The sequence below is a fragment of the Mugil cephalus genome, chromosome 8 (assembly GCF_022458985.1).
Source record: "Mugil cephalus isolate CIBA_MC_2020 chromosome 8, CIBA_Mcephalus_1.1, whole genome shotgun sequence".
NCBI lineage: Eukaryota > Metazoa > Chordata > Actinopteri > Mugiliformes > Mugilidae > Mugil > Mugil cephalus.
In genome coordinates this window covers 27,656,172-27,681,241 of record NC_061777.1, presented here as the reverse complement: position 1 = coordinate 27,681,241, position 25,070 = coordinate 27,656,172, and the positions used below count along the sequence as shown (strand labels likewise).

General features: G+C 38.7%; 2 protein-coding genes across 2 annotated transcripts; both read right to left on the bottom strand.

Moving 5' to 3' along the window:
- Positions 1-248: 248 nt before the first annotated feature.
- Positions 249-7,058, bottom strand: gtf2h2 (general transcription factor IIH, polypeptide 2). The gene is made up of 15 exons (XM_047591399.1): positions 6,958-7,058; positions 5,651-5,714; positions 5,486-5,563; positions 5,350-5,386; positions 4,398-4,484; positions 4,259-4,309; positions 3,843-3,897; positions 3,253-3,358; positions 3,077-3,167; positions 2,679-2,874; positions 1,772-1,835; positions 1,586-1,689; positions 1,322-1,424; positions 1,161-1,200; positions 249-869 (listed from the first exon to the last, which is right to left on the bottom strand). Exons 2-15 carry the CDS (start codon positions 5,704-5,706, stop codon positions 759-761), a joined length of 1,179 nt encoding a protein of 392 aa, XP_047447355.1. The 5' UTR covers positions 5,707-5,714; positions 6,958-7,058; the 3' UTR covers positions 249-758.
- An 884-nt stretch (positions 7,059-7,942) lies between these two features.
- Positions 7,943-24,450, bottom strand: LOC125012068. Its single transcript, XM_047591679.1, has 16 exons — positions 24,287-24,450; positions 21,761-23,021; positions 20,624-20,659; positions 20,360-20,538; positions 19,856-20,027; positions 19,707-19,757; positions 19,392-19,485; positions 17,467-17,603; positions 16,374-16,450; positions 15,449-16,112; positions 14,618-14,782; positions 12,460-12,572; positions 11,486-11,590; positions 10,540-10,711; positions 8,722-8,763; positions 7,943-8,605 (listed from the first exon to the last, which is right to left on the bottom strand). Exons 1-16 carry the CDS (start codon positions 24,424-24,426, stop codon positions 8,507-8,509), a joined length of 3,507 nt encoding a protein of 1,168 aa, XP_047447635.1. The 5' UTR covers positions 24,427-24,450; the 3' UTR covers positions 7,943-8,506.
- Positions 24,451-25,070: the final 620 nt, after the last annotated feature.

Here is a 25,070-nt window from a genome sequence, read left to right as displayed (position 1 = left end):
TATTGAATATTGCCCAACTTTTTAAGGAATGTGTTGCTGCAGATCCATACACCACACGCCCATAACCCAATATTGATCTAATCAAGCCCAGTTCCTGGCTTTTAGAGCAGTTCTCTCTGCCCCCCATAAGCCTAACTCATATATCCCTAAATATTTAAAATGAAAATCTATCTATCTGGAATAACATTCAAAAAGTAGCTCTGTCATGCAAACATACTGAGTCAAGTCAATTACAATGAACATGGAAATATCCTTTGGTTGTGGGTTTTAATTGTAACTTATAAAGTTAAACAAATTAGGTGTGAGGGGGCTTTAACACCCAAAATCAAAACTATGCAACATACAAATGGTTGTACTGCAACAAATACAAAAAAAGCTGTCATGACACAGTTACAGCTTTAGTAAAAATCTGCATTTAAACACTTCACATAAAGTATTTCAGATATGTAAACTGGTGACTGTGTGCTATATAACTGCAGGTTATATAGCACACAGTGCAGCGCATTTCTCACAAGTCTCACAAGTAAGAATGAGTCTGCTTCACTCTAAACCAATAGGGATCAATGAAATGGAACACATATTTTCAATCTTCAAATTCTAAACCTTTCAAATGTGCATTGTTTCAATCTTATCAACGGTAGACAACACTAATACAATGAGCCACTCGTCAATGCTGGAAGTCTGAGTAAAATACAAACCCAAATACATGACCACCAAGACTGTAGTCGTAGTCTGTGTCAGACAGTTGCCTCTCAACTTCAGGGAGCAGTGTGATTGTGAACACAGCAGGGGCAGCAGTGCAGTGAAGTATGGACAAAGAGATCGCACTCCACACAGAATATACTACAGCACGATGGACAGGTGAATATCTAGAAGCCCACAGACAAAACGAGAGAGAGCAAGTAAATAAAGACTGTCATGAGACAGATTGTCAAAATGAATTCAGCAGTGGTCAGCATAACCTGACTTTCAGACCAGAGTATAAACATGCAATTAATAGTGTCTCTTATTTTCAGTTTATATGTTTATATCAAATTCTAATTTCTGGATATTCAAAGGATCTGAGCTTCAAGTATCTCTATGTAACTCAAGAAGTGTGAGTGGGAATACATCTCTCCACTACCAGAAAGGCCTCTACATATCCAGACATTCATACTTACAGTTTTATCTTTCAGATCCCCTTGACATGCTTGACAGAACCTGAAAAAAAAAATAAAATAAATAAAAATAAATAATATATATATATATATATATCAGTGTAACATTTATGGTGACTCACTATCCATGGAAGTTTTTGAGAGTATAAATATATCAGAGTCACCTGTCTCCGTGGAACTCCTCCACAGGACTCTCTATAAAAGCCTGGAGAGGGAAAAGGTGATGGAAAGATCTGGCCAGGTGGGGGGCAGACACCAGGGTCAAACCTGGGAGACAACAGACCACACAAACACCAGTTCAACCTATGGTACTTCTACACACAGTGCTTTCAACACAACACAAGGAACTATAGTGTAGTACTTTTTTTGCTATAATGAGCAAAAATGTTTCACGATCACCATCGCATGCACAGACCCACTGGACGTACCACAGACTTTACACTCCACAGGAAGCTCCGTGTACTTGGCGTGGCACTGCGGACAGAAGTAACCTCCCAGAGACAAACACGGACTACTGCTACTATCCAGATGACTGGGAGACAAACACCAGTAGTAGTGTTAAAAAAGCACACAGTCCTGTCAACAGGGTTTAAATCTCACAGTTTGCTACTTACGACTGGCTGAATGAAGGCTTGGCATCCTGGTCAGACAGAGAGGCAATAGTGTGCTGAGGAAAACCTGAACAAGCACAGAATTCACATGAAGTGGGTTTGAGGCAAATACTCAGTAGACTTCACAGTCATGAGATTGGGTTGATCTCATGGTCTCTGTGTCTAGCAGAAGCTGTGTTCTTCAGATTGTATATTTGTTACATAATTGTTACTTGAATATCATTGTATACGTCAGATGTATTCTAATATAACATATAGCTGTAAATCATATCTTCATGAAAGCAATAAAATTCAGCATTTGTTGTGTTGTACCGACATGTTTCTATTATTTTGAAGACCCTGTTTTGGTCAGTGGTTAGGGTAAATAATAGAAACACTCTAGTGTTGAATTCAATCCAGCTTAACAGCACCACAAACTATTATTTCAACATAGTTTTAGTGCAAACATTCAGTAGAGGACTTTTATATTAGAATGCATTCATCTCATCTCATCTTCCATTCCGCTTAATCCTCACTGGGGTCTTGGGGGTTGCTGGAGCCTATCCCAGTTGGCATCAGGCGAAAGGCAGGGTACACCCTGGACAGGTTGCCAGCCTATCTCACACGCACACCTAGGGTCAATTTAGAGTCACCAATTAGCCTAATGAGCATGTCTTTGAACATGTCCAGCCATTATGGAAATTAGTGACCCCAGTTTCTGGTCAAGCAAGTTTCTGGTGGGTGTTACCCACAGAGTTTATTCCTATTTAAACCTCAATTTCCCACTAGTTTATCAGAACTGAAGAAGCTACTCGGATGAGTGGCGGAACGTCTTCAAGAAATTCTACAAGTCCAGTTGACCTTATTCAACGCTTTTTGTATTACCATGACCTGGATGACTGAGAACCTTCACAGACATCTATATACTGACCCATGCGTATTAAAGAGCATTCAGAGGAGGAGCTGGCTGGAGGAGGTTTGACATGCAGCATCAACAGTTCTTTGAAATGATTCTCGTCCAGGATAACGTGGTACGTGCCGCCTGTCTCCCTGGTCAACACTGTACAAACCCGGACCTCAGCTGACAGACCAATTACTGACACCCGCACCTTAAGAGACTTCAGGGTCTAACAGAGAAGGAACACAGATATATATAAATTAAAACGGACATATTGACTTTGGAGCATGGGAATGAGAAGGAGACCAAAAATGTCATATGTTGAAATTAATTGACAGAAATAGGTCTAGTAGTGGAACTATGTAACAACTAACTAATTAGCAAATGGTGATGAGTGTACCAAACGAAAAGCATATGATGAATGACTTCACCTTGATCAGCTCATATATGTTGGCTGGATCACACGTTGTGAGGCTGCTGAGGATTATCAGGATCTCCCGACTCGTATGTCCAGGCATGTGCCTTTGTACGGAGACAGACAGCAGCTGAGTGACACTTACTTAAACACAAGGGACAATATTTAACATATGGAGACTGATGATCGTACTTGAGGGTCTGTATAGCCAGACTGACAGAGTTGTACAGTGATGGCTCTCCTGCACATACAGTGTCCACCGCTTTCTTCAGAGAAGCAATGTGCTTCTTTGGATTCCCTGGTGATGAAACCAAACAACACATCATTAAATCATTAAAGCTGCCTGAGCTAACTACACTAATTGAGATTGTTTAGTTTCTTTGAGGAGTGGTTGTACTTATCCATACTAAGTTTATCACCTATATTAAACAGTGTCCATTTGGATCCCAACTGACATATGTTGGATATTTGTCAGAAAGGAAAAGGAGTGATAATATTCTAAATATAGTGATCACTTAAACCATTTTTTTCGGCTTTCTTTTAGGTGTTGTTGTTGAGTCTACAGCAGTTCATCTCTGTGTTTCTCCAAGTTGGAGTGCCCAACATTATTCACCACGGATAAATAACTCATCCAATCCCATTTTAAGACACCAAACCATCCACTTAAAGACACCAGCAAAATACGCATAAATATGTATTGAAAAACAATGTGCGGAAGGTAGTAGTAAGCACTACTTTAGGCATTACACTGATCGCTGAGATTGACATTTTGTGATCCTCACCTGCCAGGTCAGTCAGCTTCTCAGCCCTTTTGTTGTTCGTGGTAATAATGCCCACCTGAGAACATGTAAGTCATGTAGTAAGATTACATAACAGTTACTGGCAGCCTGCTGAATGCTCTGTACACTATTGGTGAGAAACTCCTTTTAGAGTCATATTGCTTAACTGTATATGGATGATTGTATAAGATAAGCATAGTATCAGCTCAGTAAATATTCCATAAAAGGTAATGAGAGGTAATCCCTGAGATATGTGCATGATTTTAGGAAAAATAATTTTTTGCAAAATCCTACAGTACCTGTGTTCTTACAACATTGTGCAGACCTACACTTGGTGTCTTTAGATTTCCCGTAAGACACTTACATCGGTCAAGAAACTTAATTATAACATCTATCTTCACACAGAACTCAGAACAAACCTGGCTGATGGGATTTTGGTCAAAATATTCGTCAACAAAAGCCTCCATCAGCTGAAGAGAAAACAAGAAAGAAGATGGCTCTTTACAGATATTCATAATAATGCAGCTGCTGATGTACAATGTGATCAATCTAATTTACCTTTAAAGTAGATGTGAGTCGGTTTGGCTTTAAGTCCTGGTCTTCCATACTTTGTGAACAGTCAATCACCACATAGAGGTGACGCATCTAAAGCAGAGGACATCTTTCAACAACTTGATGTTTTTGCAAGTTTTATTTTCCTGAAAACAAACTACACTGCGGTCAAGTAAACTCAACATACTGCAACTTCGGTAAACACATGCAAAAAGGCATAACATAAGCAAATTAAGAAAACATCCTCATTCATTTGACAAAATATGCGACAGAAATCACAAATCCTACAAATCCTCACGACACCAGCAAATACAGAAGCAGAAATAACTTTTGTTGTTGGTGACACTTGTTTTGTAGTCAGTGGTGTTGGAGTTTGTTGCTATTTTTATTTTAACCTTCTGATTGCCTGATTTCTTATGAGTCTTGTACTTTTGATTATCTTATCAATTTAAGACATCATAAACAAGACTAATGCTATTAACTGTACTTAATGATATATTCAGTGTTCTGAGTACTTATTATACTCACATATATTCAATTATGTTTTTTGTTATTCATTGTTCTTGTGGTTGTATATACGATGTATATATTTTTTGTATACGAGTGTGTATATGTTTACAATTTTATTTTGTTTGTATGTTTATGCAACAAACACCAAGGCAAATTCCTTGTACTGTATGTACAAATATACTTGGCATTAAAGTCTTTTCTGATTCTGATTTAGAGTAGTATTGATGTTTCTTTCTTTCTTTGTGTTTTGTCTCTTTGCATTTGCTTTCTCTGCCACTGTACTAATCCCCACATGCCACTTGATGGATGCTTGATGGATAAACAATTGTGTTACACACACACAAATGCACACATGTTGATGTGACACCTTTGTTACCTTGGGTTTGTAGAGATAATGAGTGAAGGACAAAGTTCCTTAGGAACTAAGATGCAGGCTAGAGACACTCACCATTCCAAGCTTCACTTGCCCATGGCTTTCTATGATCCTGTGAAGTGTAAAAGCAGATCAAATGTGTTTTTGTAAACTCGAGAATAACAACTAATGATTTAATTTAACATATTTACGTATGTGCATACACTCACACCTTTTCCTTTTGGACTGATACAAGATCTCTTCCACTGTGGCTTTGAGGGAGCCAGATTCGTCCTCCTTTAGAACCTCCCTATTCAGCAATATACATATTTAATGATGTTGCACCAAATAAGGACGTTTAACTCAAGATAAGTATCTCATAGATTAACAGTCCTACCATGTTCTCTCATAGCCCCCTTCCCAGCGCTTGGTTCTCTCTGGTTCTTCATCCATTGTGTCTTCTAGAAAGGTAGGTTTCAATTAACAAAAGTTATTGGAAACGAAACTGTACATAAGTTCACACTGTTACGTGACAGGCCGGGGCAACAAATATCCGATTGCGAGATAGCTTTCCAGATTGGTTTCTACCTGTGAAGCTGCTTGGAGATGGCTTTCTCCTTGCCTTTAAACATGCTTGTCTATCATTGTCTTTCTAACCTCCAGAGACAACTCTGTCCTTAGCTTTCTGTGGTCCATGTTCAGTGTGGTACACACCCTAAAACTAATAATAACACAGCAAAGTGATTATTTTTCACCTTTAAATGGGACGTCAGTGCTAGTTTGAAGACACCTGTGATGCTAATTACAGTACACATCTTAGTTTATTAAGCTTTCCCAGGGATACAATCATTTTTGTCCAGGTGGGTTTCATTAGTTTGTTTTTAATTATTCTGTTAAACCACATTTCAAGTTATGCCAGTGACCATGTATGTTTTTATTAAGGGTATCCAACAAATCTGTCCACATGTGGATACGTGGTGGACACACATGGGTAACTTTTTTTAAATTACACTTTGATGGCATATTTTGTTTGCTGTTCTTAATTTACGGATGTTCATTAGGCAGGTCTTGTTTTGTTATATCGCTTTCATTCATCTACTTGGTACAACGGCGTGCTCCGTTACTTCACCATCGTCTATGTGAAAAGCGTTTTCAGTTGCCTTTCGACTATAAAATGAGACGCTGACTCTTAACTTCCTTTGTTGTCAACTTATGTTCGCGGTACCACCACCAAGTGCAAGTACACGCGTACTACATTAAAATCTGGTTTGTGAAATGTTAACATGCCGAGTACTACATGACACAATACACTAATGACTCCACAATTATTGTGATCCACCAAACAGGCAGCAAAGAAAATAAGGCAGGTATCATTTAGTTGCATGCTAACCCAATCGAGTTTGGCATGACTCCGTAGAAACAGAAAATATCCAGTATCGTGGACATTCATTGTGGACATTAACTATTGCTAAATACTTCGAGAAAATTACTTGATGCTCATACAGTTAATATGGGCATTGATTGTGTGATTATTTTAAATGAGCTCTCCCGTGTTTTCACTACTTGCGATTACTTCACTTTTTTAAACAAAGCATTCTACTAGTTCTATTAGAGTCAGCCAACTAAAGACAGCGGGAAGTTTGTATCATGTAAACTTTCTCATACAATTTACAACCTGAATTTGACAAAAACAGTCAACAATACCTTACTGACGCCGCTCGTGCAACATAAATTATCTTCCGGTGGGAAACGTGCGCTCAGAAAACAACTATCCGATGTTCTTCTTTGTTTGGGACTTTTGGCAGTTTTGACGCTGGAGGGCGTTTTAATGCCCACTAGCGTCTTATTTCTGCATGCCGAAATTCTAACTGTTTTACATGCAGAGACACAGACAACAAAGCACATAGATCTGAAATCTCTTACAAGACTTTATTCACTTTATTTTTTTCTTTGCTCTACTATCAGGTATCAGTTACTTACATCCACTACATCTGAAATGAAAGACCATCATAGTCCTGTTTTCAGCTATCAGTGTCACTATTTGTAATATGGTATTTTACACACAGTAACAGGAAATACATTTGTATTTGCTGTTTTAACCTCACTTTTTTTTTTCTCTCAAATAATTTTATTGAATTTTTGTATGACATCACATACACATATATGCTCATACACTGTAAAATTTTGTGAATTTTGTGAGCGATTCAACAAAAACACAGTGTCTCCGACCTGGAGCTGCATGTGTCCATTTGGCTTGTAAAATTTCTCCCTATTTATGAGCAATTTGAATTCCAAAGTAAAACTATTAACTCTTACTGAGTTGAAACTATTGAAACCAATTTCTCATCAGATTAAGCAGCAAAATACTGCCAAATCTTTTGATGAGCTTCAGAAAAATAGGAATAGAGTCTTTTTGACTTTAAGTGATTGTATAGAGAAAATGCAGTGTTTAATATGTATGCCAGAGTTTATTGTATGGATTCTTATTTTGTCTGCCAAGATCTCAATCTTGGGCAACATTTGTGTACGCATCCTTGTCTAATATGATAATTTTTCATTAGTATTTCAGCAGGTGGTAGAATTGTTTCACCACTTTTGAGAGTAGTAGAAAGTAGAAATTAAACTCATTCAAATCAATTACAGCCATTACACAAGTTTAAAGGACACAGAGAAATCACTAAACGCCAAGTGACAGTTTTCCTTTTAATATCCACCATGAAACAGGTCTATAATAATCGAAGGACAGAATTTGTCCTCATTTACAGAAAACAGCATGAAATTAAAGAAAAGTTTATAAAAGAACAATTTAAGGACTAAAAACAAATATTTACAATAGATAAGACTTCACGATGCCAAACAAATTCATGGTTCATTTTTCCTGTGCCTCTCGAGAAAAAAGATATAAAAGAAGCACCACAACTGCTCTATTAACACCAGCACAGAAAAAAAAAATCTCACATTTCTCCCTCTCTATCTTCAGGAGAGAAGCATAATATCATGTATTTTATACAACCTTGTTATTCATCAAAATAGTTCTTCATGAAACTTGGAGGCAGAAAAGTTGATCAAACATGGTAGTAATATTAATTTCCACCACTTCTCTTGTAGAAACAGATCATATTGATTAGCGTAAAAATGCAATGTAGATGCAACAAGTGGTCACTATAGTATAGTGTTGAGTTGTAACAAACAGTGGGGTGGGAACTTGCAGATCTGATTCTTTCCATGCATAAATCAGGTAACAGGTAAAGGTTCAAGGTCGACGGTCGTATTCACTGATCTTTCTCTTGACGTGTGAGAGCTTGGCCCTGAGATATTTACACCTCTTCTTCTTAATCTGGTAGTCTGGGGACTATAAAGAATGAAAATCAAAGAGTTAAATTTGATCCACAAGTTGTCCTCCTTATATTCAGAACTACACGTCACTGTACAGAAAATGATTGTTGGATATCTGTGTATACACTTTACCTTCTTAAGATTCTTCAGTTTGGTGTATTCATTCATGGTGATCTGACATTAAGAGAAAGAGTGGTTATTAATTAGAAGTGCATATCTCAGAATGAAACACAACTTTGTTCTTCTAATTGGCATGCATCAAGCAGAGAAAAATGTAAGGAAACTGAGGCAGCAACTACTAAAATTGGGTTAAGAACAGTCCAATGCTTTATACAAAAAAAACTGAATGGATAGTGGAGAACCATCATCTTCAAGGAAGAAATGTGGTCGGAATAAAATCCTGATTGATTGTGATCTGTGATCAATTGAACATTTGCTAAAATCAAATCAAAGAAAAACAACAGTAGAACCAAGGCTATGTTTAATAGTGAAAGTAATTCCAGAAATACAATATGAAGGGAACTCAAAGGATTGGGATTGAACAGCTGTGTAGCCTTAAGAAAACCACTAATCAGTGAGGCTAACCGGTAAAAAGGCTTCACTTTGTTGAGGAGCATAAAGATTATGCTATAGAGCAATGGAGGAAGGTCATGTGGTCTGATGAGTCCAGATTTACCCTGTTCCAGAGTGATGGGGCATCAGGGTAATAAGAGAGGCAGATGAAGTGATGCTCCCAGCATGCCTAGTGTCTACTGTTGCTCAGGTCTAGGTTCAGCAACATTATGCCCAAAGAATGAGGTCAGCTGACTACCTGAATATACTGAATGACCAGGTTATTCTATCAATGGATTTTTTTCTTCCCTGATGGCATGGGCATATTCCAAGATGAAAATTAAAGGATCCATTGGGCTGAAATTGTGAAAAAGTGGTTCAGGGAGCATGACACATCATTTTCACTTATGGATTGGTCACCACAGAGTCCAGACCTGAACCCCATTAAGAATCTTTGGGACGTGCTGGAGAAAGCTTTACGCAGTGGTCAGACCATCATCAATACAAGATCTTGGAGAATTTAATGCAACACTTGATGTTGCTTGTTTATTGAAACAATGTTCTGCAGGAAACTGGGATGCATTCATCCCCAGTAGCATGCAGCCTGACACAGACACACACACAAAAACACATTAGGAAAATACAAAGAATAGCACAAGGTGTTGACCTGGCCTCCAGTTTCACTAGACCCCTAACTGATCAAGTATCTGTGAGATGATCCAAAAAGGCCCCTCCTCTCAACTCAAAGGACCCAAAGACCTCTACTAATGACATTCAGTTTCCAGATACCCAGGACACTCTCAGAAGGACCATGTCAATTCTCTGATCAGTCACAACTGTTTTGGTGGCACAAGGGAGACCTACACAATATTAGGAAAGTGGTCATAATGTTATGCCTGATTGGTGTGTTTCATTATGAAACATCTGATCAAACACAAATGACCAGCTTGAAGTACATGTGTTCAGACCTGGCATTAACATGCGTCTCCAGATCTAATCTCAGTCTCTGTATGTAAATAAACGCTGACATCACATGGGGTGCAGTAGAATATTTTAACTGCTTATGTCTGTAAAAGGATCACTATAGCTGCTCCAGAGTATTGACTTTAAGTTCAGACTTACATTAATGTTAAGTTATTATTTATTAATCTCAGTCCTGACGTTAGTTAGACCTACACAAACCTAAAATCATAAATTTCTATATGCACTGCAAGCTCTGGTAATAATAATATAATAATCAGATCTCTCTAATGTGATCTCAGTGTGTTCTGGGTGTGTTCACATCTGTCTTTCAAGTGACTGGATCACCCAAATCAGATCTTAATGCAAGATCTGAACAGGCCCTTAGTGTGGGATGACTTGTCTCACTTCTAAAGAGACTGGCACTGTTGCTCTTACCAGGAAGAGGGGACTGCCCTGTGGGTGTTGGTTCAGTTCTTTGTCCAGGTCCGCCAGGTCCTGGTTTATGCCATCGAGCTCAGCCTGCAGGCTCTTGTACTCGCGGTGGTCCTGATCAAACTCCCGTTTGTAGATTAGACGCTCTTGCTCATCCACAATGGACGGAAATAAACTACAGACAAGGACAGAATGAATGAAATTAATTTGGCCATTTTATTATGTAGTAGGTAATAAACTCAATCAGACACATCTGGTAGCATTCACACAAATAGCTGGATTCCCAACTGTCTTAGACTCAAATTGCTAGAGTTCTCTATAGAATTTTCAGAACCTTTGACATTTCAGTACAAACAGCTAGATATTATGTAAATGGTTTTAACTGTGAACATGCATGTTGCATTCCATGTATATATATATTTATATGCCATTTTGCTACAGAAGACTGCAGCTCTAAGTACTGCAGCTCTTACAAATCATTTAACACCATGATATTTCAGTAACACCTTGAGAAATGTCTTCAACATTATTCACAGATGTCCATGTGGACTCAAGGATGAACATATTAAAATTCTGTGGACAAAGGCCACTGGGATCACACAAAACAATTTCAGCTTCAACTCAGCATGCCATGTGGAAATATCACAAAAATGTCAAATACAATACAAAGAGATATTGATGACATTTTAATGTCAATCATCAATTGTTCCATTTATTGTTAAAAAGTTTGAATTTTAGATAGCAGCCAATGTGGAAACAACGTTGTTATCCATAACATATTACTTCATTCCATATTTATCCAGCCTGCAACAGTAACCTTCAAATTACTAGAATCAAATTTCATACTTTTCTATATTGTCTAGGAATGCAAAGCTTGCATTTGTGGTGACGAAATACATATAATTTCAGGGCAAAAACAGTGCTATAATTTCCCATCACAGCCACTTACACACTGAAGTCCTCCTCCTCCAGGTCATCACCAGACTCCGCTCCAGTGTCATAGTCCTTTAGCTTTGGCCTCACACCCTCCACAGTGCTACTGATGTCAGAGTCTCTGTGTATATAATCACAACCTTGTCAAGTAATAGACAATGGTGTTAACATGGCTCCACACTACATCAACCACCTGGACCCTCACTGAGGAACATATGACTCTCAACACATTTTTCACATAATTAGAAATGTAAATTTGTAAATTTCAATAAATTATAAATGTATCATGACATGTATGTATGAAGAACATGTTTCAAACTTTAACTTTTGCCAAATGATAATATTCAACAAATCCAAAAGGCATTTGAAGAAAAGCAACTTGAATTTCTTGAAGATGTTCCGACACTCATCCGAGTAGCTTCTTTAGTTCTGAGAGACTGATGGGAAGTTGAGGTTTAAATAGGAAAACTCTGTGGGTAAAGCCCATCAGAAACTTGCTTGACTTATTTCTGTAATAACCAGAAACTGGTGCCACTAACTGGAAGTATCTGTATTATCCTGCAGACTATCACTATGTACACTTATGGCCAGCCAGCTGGTTATATCCCTGAACCTGATGTGACCACTGCACCTGTATTATTGATATGCCATTTTTAATTATTTTTTTCACTATAGGCGAGGAATCACCAACCAGCATCTGTGTGCTGATATGGTATGCATGGTGTTTGGCAGGCAAGACATACTTGATACTGTACAGTATAATTCAGTATATTTAGTTCAGAGTAACTAAAAAAAATGTTGCTTATTTCCTTCATTTCATCAGTTTGTTTTACTGCTATGTAATGAGTCTTACATCCTAACTACGACAGACGAGATTCAAATCAGCGCCAGCAGAAAGATTACAGTAAATTCAAAAGATCAACAAACTAAAACAAGAAAAAACACATATACAAATAAGATTTTTTTTCCACAGAATGATACATAGCTTACCCTGGTAGGTAAAGAGGCTTTCTGTCCAGCCGGTCTAGATAGTCTCTAGACCCCCCAACTTGGTCATTATGGTCGTTGAGTAGAACTTGGGGGTCACCAGACACATTTTTGACCTGAAGTAAAAACAAGGTTCGTCATTACATAAGTTTGAATTTCAGTTTTGGTCAAACTGCATATGTTCTGAAATTGCTGTTGATTAATAAACAGTCTTTTTAAAGGGATACTTTCACAAAATAAGATTTGCTTAATAGTACAAACCTTGACAACAAGATAAGCATTCAGAGGCTAACAGAGAAGGCCCAACTTCTTCATCGCCTCATGGGTTCAGTATTTTTGGACACTGAATCTTACAAAACACCAAATCTCTAAATATCTTGGTTTCAGCTGCTTAAATTTGGACAACTCATATTTCTACCCGCATTTCTGAACTTCCCAAACTTTCTGATAGATATACCTTGATGGTGCTGCTATTAAAAACATGTAAAATATGGGACTCATTTAAGACAGAAATGAATGGACTATTTTGAAGGTAGCATGTTTGTAACCCACCATAAGGAGGTGCTGTTTCACAGAGTTGTAACGGACTCATTGTTATAAACAAGAGCATTTATAGACACTATGAGGCTAGAATACCTTTTTTTTATTATCATTTCTCTTAGCTAGTTGCTCTCCAAGCTAAAGAAACTCATTGAGACTCATTGTCTTGTTGCAGAGAAGGTTCAGATTTGAACATGAACTGGGTTCTATGGAAACAGAAACATTAGACCATTTTCTTACACATTATTGTAAGCAAACAATTTTGGATTGGTTATCTTTTAATGTATATTCATACTATTCCAGTATTTACATTTTCCAGGTCAGATTCTGAAGTGACTTTCGTCGGCCTTGTGAAGCCTCAAACCCACTTCCTGCCACACATGGTTTTAATCGTGGGTTATTCCTTTTGCCACGCGCAAAAATGTGTAAATGACCAAATTTCCATTTTCTACGACAAATTCTATTAAATTGCTTGACTGAGGTTTCAGTCAGGACTACATATTATTCTCTCATATGAGTAACACTTTAAGCTGAAAGCAACCTTTTCTCTCCAAATGACGAACATTCTGGCTGTTTAAGTTATTCACCAAGACCAACTGGTTCCTCTACTTCTCTCTCCATGCCACCGATACCATCAACAGGAAGGCGAGGACAATAGTTCTCAGCATTTGCTGAAACTGCTGAAATGCACTTCTTGGAAGGTTTAGACACTTGGAATGAGAGCTATGTAGTTTGTTGTTTAAAGTAGTTTATGACTTAATGTATTCACTTTTGTCATAGCCCTCTGAGGGCAAATTATGATGACACCATTTCTGGAAATGTAAGAGGGCATATCCATCTAGCATGGCACATGATGGTGAAACTAAGAGTTGGTAAACCAACCACACCCAGAAACTGCAGAAGTAACCATCCTGCACTGGTCCACATTGCTTTAAGTACACACAGACACGCATGCACTTTCATCACTTCTCATCTGTCAACTAAAACAAAATCTGCCATAACATAGCGGGTTAGAAGTACATTATGTTAAACCCAGTATGTAAAATCAATACAATAACTAAGCAAGGAATCACATTATGTGTTTTTTGATTTGGTGTGTTTTACTGATTGCACTGAGGCATAATATTTACTGTTGGTGGGTTAATTGAGTTCACTTTGAAATACATGCTTATATTTAAGTGGCGGTTAAATTCTATATTGATAGGACTGTTGAGAGAGCGATTCTACCACATGCTGTTGTTGAATAGCTGCAACAACATCCTGACAGACAGTTTTTATAATTGCCTGGGATTGATCATTACATCCTACAACAATTACTTAAGTTGGGGGCTAATTGGGATTCACAATGTTGTATTTTGAATAGAATTGCCTTTAGTGCTTGTTCTTTAAAGCATCTTTAACTCAGTTTGTATTGTTATTGACACTATATAAATAAAACTTTAGTTTTAGTTTAGGTTTTGTTTTAAATCAACTGTTGAACTACAATTTGATTTTGTTTAACTGACCTAATGAACTTAGTATAGTATTAAATGGTTGACTAAAGGGGATGTCTAATTGATGAGGTTTTTGCCCAAATTAAATGTCTCTCAGATGATGACATACAAACAGTGTCAAGACTCACCCACTCCCCAACACTGTTGTGGTGCCCAGGGTAAACAGCCTTTTCTTCCTCCCAGAGAATGCGCTCCTGGCCCCAACGCCTGATCTTTGAGCGGGTCTTGACTGCAAACACCAGCAGGATGATGAGGGCAACAAACACCAGGAAGCCGAGGACAATGGCGATGGCCTGCAGAAACCACAAGACATCAGTGAGCTCACATTACATAGACTTGTAGCATAGTTAACAGAGAGGTGTAAAAAAGATGAAAGCTAAAACTACTGCTACATATACTGCTACAGTTACAGACAACTTTCCATAATAAACAGACTTTTTAGCTGTCATGTAAACAAAATATCTCCTTTTAATAAGGATTTCTTCTGGGGAACACAGATTTTTGTAGGTATATTTGTAAATTGTAAAGTGTACATCAAAACAAAATAGACAGGTAAAGTAATATTAATATTTAAAGTCACTGTGCTTTGTTCAGATGCTCTGTTCTGTATTCAGCGAAAGCATAAATAGTTTCAATGGCTTTAGTTTAAATTGTAACTCTAACAATGTATATCTAATTTCAGTGTTACTAGCTAAAGGCTGCTTTTAAACTAAATGTGCTATTTGTGAAGACGCATCACAAATAAAATATAAAGGTTAGCTAGTTCTGGCATTAAAGTGTCAAAAACTGTCTAATCTGTATCCCATGCAAATCCCCTAATTCCTAACAGATTCCTTAAGCTTTTATCTAATCTTTTCAACCTACAGTTTTGTTTTCAGCCACGAACTGCCATATATGTCCTGTGACTCAAAACTTATCCTCAGGTAAAAAATAAACAACAAAAAACTAATACATCACACCTCTTGGGGCTCCACCACACAGTAATGGTAGAGGTACTGGTTGAGAAAGATGCCCTGGGCCTGGGTCTGGCTCTGGTACTGGGAACAGAGCTGACGGATCTGGCTGTAGTACACGGACCCTGTGGACTGTGCTGTTGGATTCACCGCCACCAAATACACAATAGTTGCAATGATCATCAAAAATGCCAAGATGGCACAGATGATGATAGTTGCTAGGTAGAATGTGGGTGACCGGGCAGAACTTTGTCTTGAAATAACCAAGACAAAAATGATGAGCACAGCAATGAAGGTAATGCCAGCGATGGCAATGATAAAGCCTTTGCCAGCTTTGGGATCCATTTGTGTTTCTCCATAGGAACCACCACTGGCAAGGCCCCCACCGCCAAATGAACCGCCAAATGAACCACCAAATGAACCACCAAATGAACCAGGCAGCAAGCCAGTTCCACCTCCCAGACCCGTGAGGCCTATATCGTAGTCCCAGGCCAGGGTGGAGGCCACACAGGCGAACACTGCCACACACATTATGATGATGATGATACACAATATCTTCATCACACCCGGTGGTGATGTCCAGCGATAGAAGTGAAGCATCTTGTTTCCTGAATAGTAGGAAAAGGCTGGATTGGACATGTGCTCACTGCGTCTGTGCCTGCTGCTGTGGCTGCAACAAAAGAGAGCTATGGTCAGTGCATGTGAGGCAGCATTTAACATATGTCTTTTAATGCTAAACGACTAAATGCTGATATAAATAAATAAATACATTTTTGACTGTGGAATATTCTAACAGTTCGTAAATGTTGTTGGCCCACTGTGCTCCCCTGACATGTAGATGTTAACCAAGAAATAGTTTGAATGTAAAACTAGGTTCTAAAGCTAACATATCAATATAAGAACTGCGAGAGACAAATGCAAATAAACCTACTGTTTGCTACCACTCTGATGGTGTGATGGGTGGCTGTGTTTGTTGCTCGGCATAATGAAGGGTAACTGGCATTCAATCTGGAAGCAGAAAAACACAAAACTAGTGGTTTTACATGAGGATCAAAAATGTGTGCATCATCAGACTATGGTGTCACATTGCAATGCCACATACCAACAGCGAGTCTTATTTTCACATCATTTAAAACAACAATGAGTGTTGATTGCTCATCTCCTCCTGCCATACATTTGCACATTCTATTTTGTGCTTAAATACTCAAAAGCATTTTACAAATGTTTCTTATTCACATACTCTCACAGGAAGACAACTATCAAAACTGAAAGCTAGATAGAAACAATAACAATAAAGACAATGAATGTTAAATACATGGGAGGATTAAGATAATATTACTCATATTTGTGAATGCATATTTCCCATTAAATGATGAGTTCAATTGACTTTGACACTGAGTATCTTGACACACCAATGAAAATAAATTTACAGATAAAATGACATAATTAGGCAACACTTCACAGCACAGTCAGCAATACAAACAAAACACAAGGTAATTTGTTAATGTTAAAGAGGGAAAGAAAACTAGTAGCAGGATGGAGAGCTCATGTTTCTGACCTTTTCAAAAAGGAGGATTGTTTGTAGTGAAACCAACTGGTCGGAGAAGTGTATGCTGGCAAACCAACTGAATGTGCATGGCTTCAAAATGAGGTTACTAATAAGACAAAGTGAGTCGAGCTAGTTCGTACAAGTGGTTCCGGTCCAAATGATTACCTAACTAGCTGGAAAATGGACTCATTCTAATCAAAACTGTAATCATTCATCATATTGGGTTATCAGAGAGTAAAAAATACCAACAACAAGGCGATTAGGGCCAGAGTAAGCGCTCAACAAATGGCAAAAAACAAATAACTGGCAAACCGGGCGAAGCCTAATTACAAGTCTGAATCCTTCTCTTAGGTCTTTTGAAACATTTCAATACCAACTAACCTATAGGCTAAACTATTTTGTATAGTTGTAGCAGTTACTTAACAATGCCACCAATCCATCACCAAATCTACCAATAAGCATTAAATCAACCGACCTTGTGTGGCGAACCGTCTGCTTCGATTAAATAGGACGCTGATGTGACGAACGTAATAAACAAAACTGTGCGCGCGACAGCAACCATCCATACCGCGCGCACAGGGAGTGCAAAGGGACGCGCCCTACAGGTGTATGCTCATCACGTGGTCTTCTCCCAGCTCAAGCCATCATACAGGACTTACCTGTTCTCTCTTTTTCCACTATATGTACCCAAACTTACGGGGAAAAAACATGAGTGGCGCTTGCTCTTCCAGAAACTTCACCCAAGCATTGAGGAGTTTTTATGAGCTCCGAGTTTCAGTTGTGGGCCGGTTGCCAAAATGTTTTTTTTTTAAAAAGACTGATTTTCAGTAGCCTGTAATTAACTTAAAAACTCTACATTTTCTGATCGAAAAAAACACACTATTTACAATTCGTTTTAAAGCTAAAAGCTTTTAATACGAGTTATTTTATAAAACTCTTATATGTAAATTCCTGGTGTGGCAGAATTGCACAAGGCATCATCTGTGATTTAAATGCTGCAACCTGAGGCATGAAAAACTGTAATAATGATCCAGATTCCCTGCTGAGTAACATGACCCAAAAAACACCTCCAGTGTTATAAAACCTGTCACTGGCAAAACATTACGCCTCGGGCAAGAAAACCTGTTCTTTATGCTGTCTAACAGGAAAGCCACAGCAGCAGCCATTTCAGGAGGGTGAGTGTACACACTGGCATGCCATTTGAAATGGAGCACTGCGATAGTACAGTGTTGTTGTTCATGCTAATTATTCTACCCTGAATGAAGATTCAGTGTCGCACCCTTCATCAACCTACCTACCAGACACAAGAGAGGTGCCACACTTTTTCGCCACAGCCTTTTGCAGAGTAATCAGCTAAACTCTTGTGAATATTGCAGTCATGTCAATTAAGCAACATTGTGCCTGAACCTTGTAATATAAATCATGACAATACACATTTGCTTTTGCAAACTCACATTTCTTGTTGTACCAAGGATAATTTAACAAAAGTATTAATAGTGAACATGCCATACTTCTGATTTTACTGAGTTTAGGGAACTATGTGATTGATTTAATATCATTTGCTATTTCAAAGTCAGAAAAGACAAAATACAACATTACAGACACATTCTTCAATGGCAAAGTGGTTTGATATATACATATATTATAAAAACATAAAATACAGAATCTAACATACAGTAACACTGTACACATCAGAGAAGACTAATGAAAAAACACATTAAATTCAGCATTGTGACTTGGGTAACAGTAAGAGTGAGAGACAATACATTTTGTAGGGCAGCTTTAGGAAAATTCTCAGCTAGTCCCTTTAAATAAAGATCACATGACAGATGAAATTCAATGTAAAAGCTAGAAGAAGAAATTCAATGTAAAAGCAGGAAAAACTCTTTTAAGATAACCTAAAACATTTCTGCCTGCTGTAACTCTTATCACGTAGCCTTCATTTAAGGCCTTCATCTCAGCCTTGTTTTACATCTGCTTCCTCTTCTGCTTAATTGAGGAAATTCATCTGGCCAGTGTGTGTTAAAGTATGTTAAACTGGGCACTTGAATGTCATCTTGTTCACACTCTGATGCACACATTCTTGTATAATACACACAAGTACAAAATTAAGTTGATCAAAGCAACACCTAAAATGATGAGTTGATGGAGTAGTTTCCTTTCTGAGGTTATGGTTGCTTAGTTAGGTTAAACAGCAGACATTTCCATATTCTTATACATATGTATGTGAAAACCACTAAAAATCACATTTCCAAAATGTTCTATTGTTTCTTGCACTCCTGTTAAGTTCCCTCAGTCCCACTACATGGCTTTGTACAACAGAACATATTTCATATGGTATAGTTTACATAGATGTCACATATGCAAACTATGTACGACTTGCAAGTGTGACAACCGATTATTCCTTATTGTACTCTTGAATCTTCTGTTTGATGTGAGAGAGCTTGTTCTTTAGGTACTCACACCTATCCCTTTTTTCCAAATATGTTGGGTCCTGACAAGAAAAACAAAAGAAATTAAATCAATTTCCTTTCTTTCTGTTCTTATAATGGAATTGTCCCTGAAAGTCTGAGAACTTTAAGGAAACTTAGTTTAAAGTCACTCATACTGTTTAAAAGTAAACATTTCTTTTCATAGTTTTAAGCTCACTATACCTTTAAATAACAGGCTGACATAGGATTTTGGATAATGGTTACACTTTTATGGTATACTTACAGCTTTCTTCCTCTGATATTCCACTAAAATAGTATTGATCCGCTCCTTTTCCTGAAACAAAATTACAATGTTATTGGATGTAGTTATGCAGTCTGTAACCAAGCATGTCCTTGTATGTGTGTGTGTGTGATGCTGAGTTAGATATGTACCATCTGGCTGGAAGGTCGGGAGGGCAGAGCCTGCATCATTTCATCCATCTCTTCAAATTTCTTGGCCATGGCCTGAACCTCAGCATGCAACTCCTTGTACTCAGCATATTGATCATTGAACACAGCCTTGTACTGGTCCCGCTCTTCATCTGAGCGGATGCTTGGGTACTTCCTGTGAAAATGGAGTAAAACACATTTTCTTGGGACACTGGCCACTTCCACACAGTTGCTGAATGTGTCTGGCAGAGATCTTGAAGATGACAACATTGCTCGTTCCCAGACAACTGGGCAGATTAATGCATGCTGTGGAGTTTAGGATTATAGGATAGGTGCACAGCATCATGTTAGGTGTCATGAATCTTTAGTTAGGAATGTTTTTGAAATCCATACTAGGAGAATTATTTAGTTTGTAAAATATAGATATTTGTGATGCTAGAATCAAACCCTCCTGCCTAGGGTGTATGATGCATTTTTTCCGAATGTGACCACGAAGGTAATACTCACGCTACATAGTCTGCTATAACAACAGGTTTTGGGATGTGTCCAGCTGGTATATGACCTCTGAGGATTTCTGGCTCCAGCGCCTGCAAAGGGCCAACTGAGGCAATGTTTGCAGTGTCCATGATGTCTGGCTGGATGGTGGGGAGAGGAGTCTGCTCTGAGGCCCTGGAGGATGAACCCAGCTACAGTGGATGCAGAGCCATGTGTTCAGTTTACATATACTCCATATAATCTATTACTGTTTAAAAATCCATCCATGATACTCACTGCAGATAATGGGATTGATGATCCAATGGTTCTCATCTAGGTCGATTGATAGGAGGAAGACATTTTATTATTTATTAGATGTTCACATATATCTATATTTCTTATACACACATCTCTCTCTCTCTCTCTCTCTCTCTCTCTCTCTCTCTCCTCTCCTCTCTCTCTCTCTCTCTCTCTCTCCTCTCTCCTCTCTCCTCTCTCTCTCCCTCTCTCTCTCTCTCTCTCTCTCTCTCTCCCTCTCTCCTCTCTCTCTCTCCTCTCTCTCTCTCTCTCTCTCTCTCTCTCTCTCTCTCTCTCTCTCTCTCTCTCTCTCCTCTCTCTCTCTCTCCTCTCTCTCTCTCTCTCTCTCTCTCTCTCTCTCTCTCTCTCTCTCTCTCTCTCTCTCTCTCTCAATGAATGCCAGGTCCAAAAGTTTCACAGCTGAACATTGCATTGTCACAAGATGGTCAATGTTATTTAGTTCACCTGTTAGGTCATAATGTTGTGGCTAATTGGTATATTCCCATTGAGTTAAACACCTTGCCCATAAATGCAACTTCCCTTCAGAAAGTTTTAATAGGAGACACTACTTTGTGTTATGTTTTTGTATGCAAAGAAACCCTGATCAGTTAAGTTACCACATTTAGTCAAAAGTAACCAAGATGTTGGTGAAAGGTGCATTGCTTTGCATATTGATGCTTCTGCAGTCAAATTATAATTTGAGCAGGCCTCTTACATTTAAGACGAAGCTATAAATAAATACATTATATCAAAACGTATATGATTATGGTGAAAATCTTCCATATCAGCATAAAGCACACACATGGTGTTGGTGCTTCTGAAACTGAGTTAGATAATGAGCCATTGTTTTCAGACATCAGCAGTTTGTATGGTTTCTACTTTGTCCCAAATGACACAGGCTTTTATTAGCATATAGAGAGCAAGACTAAGATCTGATAAAGGTCTGATGCATTTTAGTGCCAGATGTGAACACACAGGTGTCCACTTGTGACTGAATCACCTATGACATATGTTAACAGAAAGTGAAAATAGGACAGTAGGGATTAGGCCTTTAGATGTGATTGTTAAGTGACAGCTAGGTAATGCATTTAAAAGGGTAATCACCAAGTACTGATTATCAAGTATAGAAAAACTAACCTCCTCTGCCAGCCCCTCCTTTCTCATTCTGGCTGCTTCGTGCCTCCACAACTTCAGACACACTCCAACACTAATGATATAGAGCACCGTGTTGAGGAACAGGAAGATGATGGCTGCTGTTTGTCCTGCCTCAGTACGACAGAATGCCCCATTTACACCATTATTGAAGACTGGCATGTTGCACAACCCCCCTCGAGTTGTGTCTCTCACATACACTATGCCTGCTGCTAAATAGAGCACGGCCAAGACCAAGTTGATGGTACACTCTGTGAGGGGCCACCAAGAGGAGTCTAGAAGGATAGCTCTGTAGTATAGCGTCATTCCAAGAACAACCAGAATAACAGTCACTATCCAAGCAAGGCCAGCCACAACCAGGACAAAGGGTGTTTTGGGGCCTGTGTAGTAACTGCCGCCAAATGCTCCAGCACCTCCACCAAGCCCTCCATAAAGCTGTGGCTGTGAGTACCCATACATATTAAACCACTCATTGTCTTTATGAACATAAGCACAGACACAAGCAAACACAGCAGCTCCAAGAAGCAGTTGCACACAGCCTAGGATCCTGAGCAGGCCAGCCCAGGACTTCATATAGGCATAGCGTTGGTGGTACTCATCCACTCGCTCCAGATAAGTCTGGGCTGAGAGATTGGTTGGAACTGCAGAGACAGAATCTAGGGCTTCAGCACCTAGCAGTAGCCCCTCTTGCTCTTTCTGAGTGATATAGCTGCCTCCAGAGCCTCCATAAGTATTCCGATAGGAGCCAGGAAGGGAAGGAGATGGGGGAGCGGAGTTGGGGGGTGAGCAGGGGACTCCTGCCGTGGTGTGGCAATTGCTGTTCTTTATGGATGAGGGGGCAGAAAGTGGAGGTAGAGTTGATGGAGGTGGAGGAACGGGCCAATCTTTACTGCCACGGTTACCACTGTTACCACGGAAGAAGTTCTTAATCGAATCAGGGATGAAGCGGCGGACTGGCTTAATGTCCATGGCATCGCAGTCACCCTCCACTGGTTCATCGTCACTTGAGGAGCAGAAGGATTCAGGGCCAACAGCTGGCTGTTCAGGTAGAGGAGGAGGGGGTAGTGGGTTTAAACTGACGGCAGGTATTGTCCCATGCAATGGCACAGGGTATGGAGGAAGATTTGGGTCCTGCCATAGAGAGCCCACAGGGACCTGGTCATAATGTGGGATCTCCCTCACTTGGTCGAACCTGATGACAGAGCCAACTCCTCCTGAAGACATTGGGGACTCAGATTTCCTCTCACTACAGAGACAAACATAGATGATTAACAGTCTACTGCCAATAGCTAGAAACGCTTTAAAGGCACTCTTTATACACACACACACACACACACACACACACACAGACACACACATACATATATATACACTCATGTGCAGAACCATTTGAAAACACAGGAAAAAAAATCTACCAAATAATGTAGAACAGTCAAATTATGAGGAACCGATAATCTAACTATAACCAAACCATCAAGAATTAGAATAATCACTTATATATTTTTTATTTATATTATTGTTTCATGTTATTTTCATATATTAGTTTATTTATTTATTTATGTTTTGTTTGTTGGCAGCGTGGGTGTTATGGGTGGGAGAGGTTTGATTGAGAAAAGTGATAACACAACTCAAGGCATTTTACTTAAATGCTTCCTGTAATCTTCTACCTTTCTTGAATAAAAAGAATATGGAAAAAAGGAATTATAATAATGATAAAATAAGCCTGTGACTTTTACCCTTAAGCTTTGTCTAAAAAAATAAACATTAATAATAGTCATCATCATCACAAACAATCCGAGAACAGAAAACGTTTTCCGGTTTATTAGACAGAATATGCAATCAAGTCCAACCACCACAAGGAAAGTAAGAAATGGTCAATCATTCAGTCTAATAATAGTAATAATAATAATAACAATAATAAACTAAATAATATTTACAGAGATTTTATTTTTTTCCAAGATTTTCCAACATATTTCAAACTTTTGTATACTTTTTTATTTTTATTTCGACCTTTCAAAACATTTTAATGCAGCTTCAGATTATGGCAGAATCTTGGTCCCACAAAGAGCATGTCATATGGATTTGAAGGACCCGGGCTCACTGTGTGTTTAGAGTTTGCTCCAGCGCACAGACAGCCTGTTGCTCTCCTCTGCCCCCTCAAACTGAGTCACATGCATCCTATGGCTTTGAAACTGAGGCGGGGACTATGAGCTAGGGCTGTGAATTTATCAATGTGAAATTAAGTACACCTGAGTAAAAACACAATCACTGAGAATATTAGGCCTATAACAGATCCCAGAGACTAACCTGGTCGGTGTTTTTCCGTGAGGAAACACTGAAATGCTAGCCTACACGTTATCTCTACCTATTTCATCGTGCAACCTAACCTTCATATTTACCAGCAACCGATAATGGTTTAGTATAAAGCATCTTGTCAAAACATTTCATTAAGTATTGTCTCATTTAGCCTGATATATTTACACAATGCCCGTGAAAACGTTTATCACTTACCAGCTGATACTTTGTCTGTGGATTTCCCCCACTGAAACAGGTAGTAAAACAGTGCCTGTCGGTCGCTGCCAACACCTGTTGAACTCAGGGTTTCTAGCCGGGAAGGAAACTGATCCCAGATCTATGCTACGTGAACTCATCTGGCCGGTCTGACCGGCCTCGCGGTGCCTTCACTGCCTTCTCTCACTTTCGGCATCCCAGTATCCATTTCATTCACAATTGGTGCTTCTCTGTGCATATGTGGCACTGATCAATTGGTAAAATGTGCAGTCGTTAACATATGGAGAGTTCTGGGACATCTGCCTATAGCCTATTAGGCTGACAAAATCACAAAATATTCTGAATGAGTTTTAATGATTAACTCCTATTGTTGTGGGTAAATCCAGATGTATCAGTAGAGGGCGCTCTAAGCCTACACTAGACCGAGGCGTGGTCGACGATGCTGACGGTTGAGAAGTGTGAGTGCTTCAGGGGGCGCTCCAATCGTTTATCTTTTTCTAATAAACATGTTGAAACAAGTGTGGACAAACATCGTTTTTAAAAGGAGTCTACCACTGGACATCAGTAAGGGCCAGTACTCAAACTCACTGCTGATGCTCCATTTTTGATTGTGTTGTGACTCTAAAACGCATTTTTTAATCACATTTAGTAAATATTAAATCTAAATCTAAATATTAAATCGAAATGTAAAATATAAATATTAAATATAAATGGTAATAGTTAAATCTAAATCTAAATGTTAAATATAAAGGTATATAAAGGCGAAACTAAATATTTAGCAAAT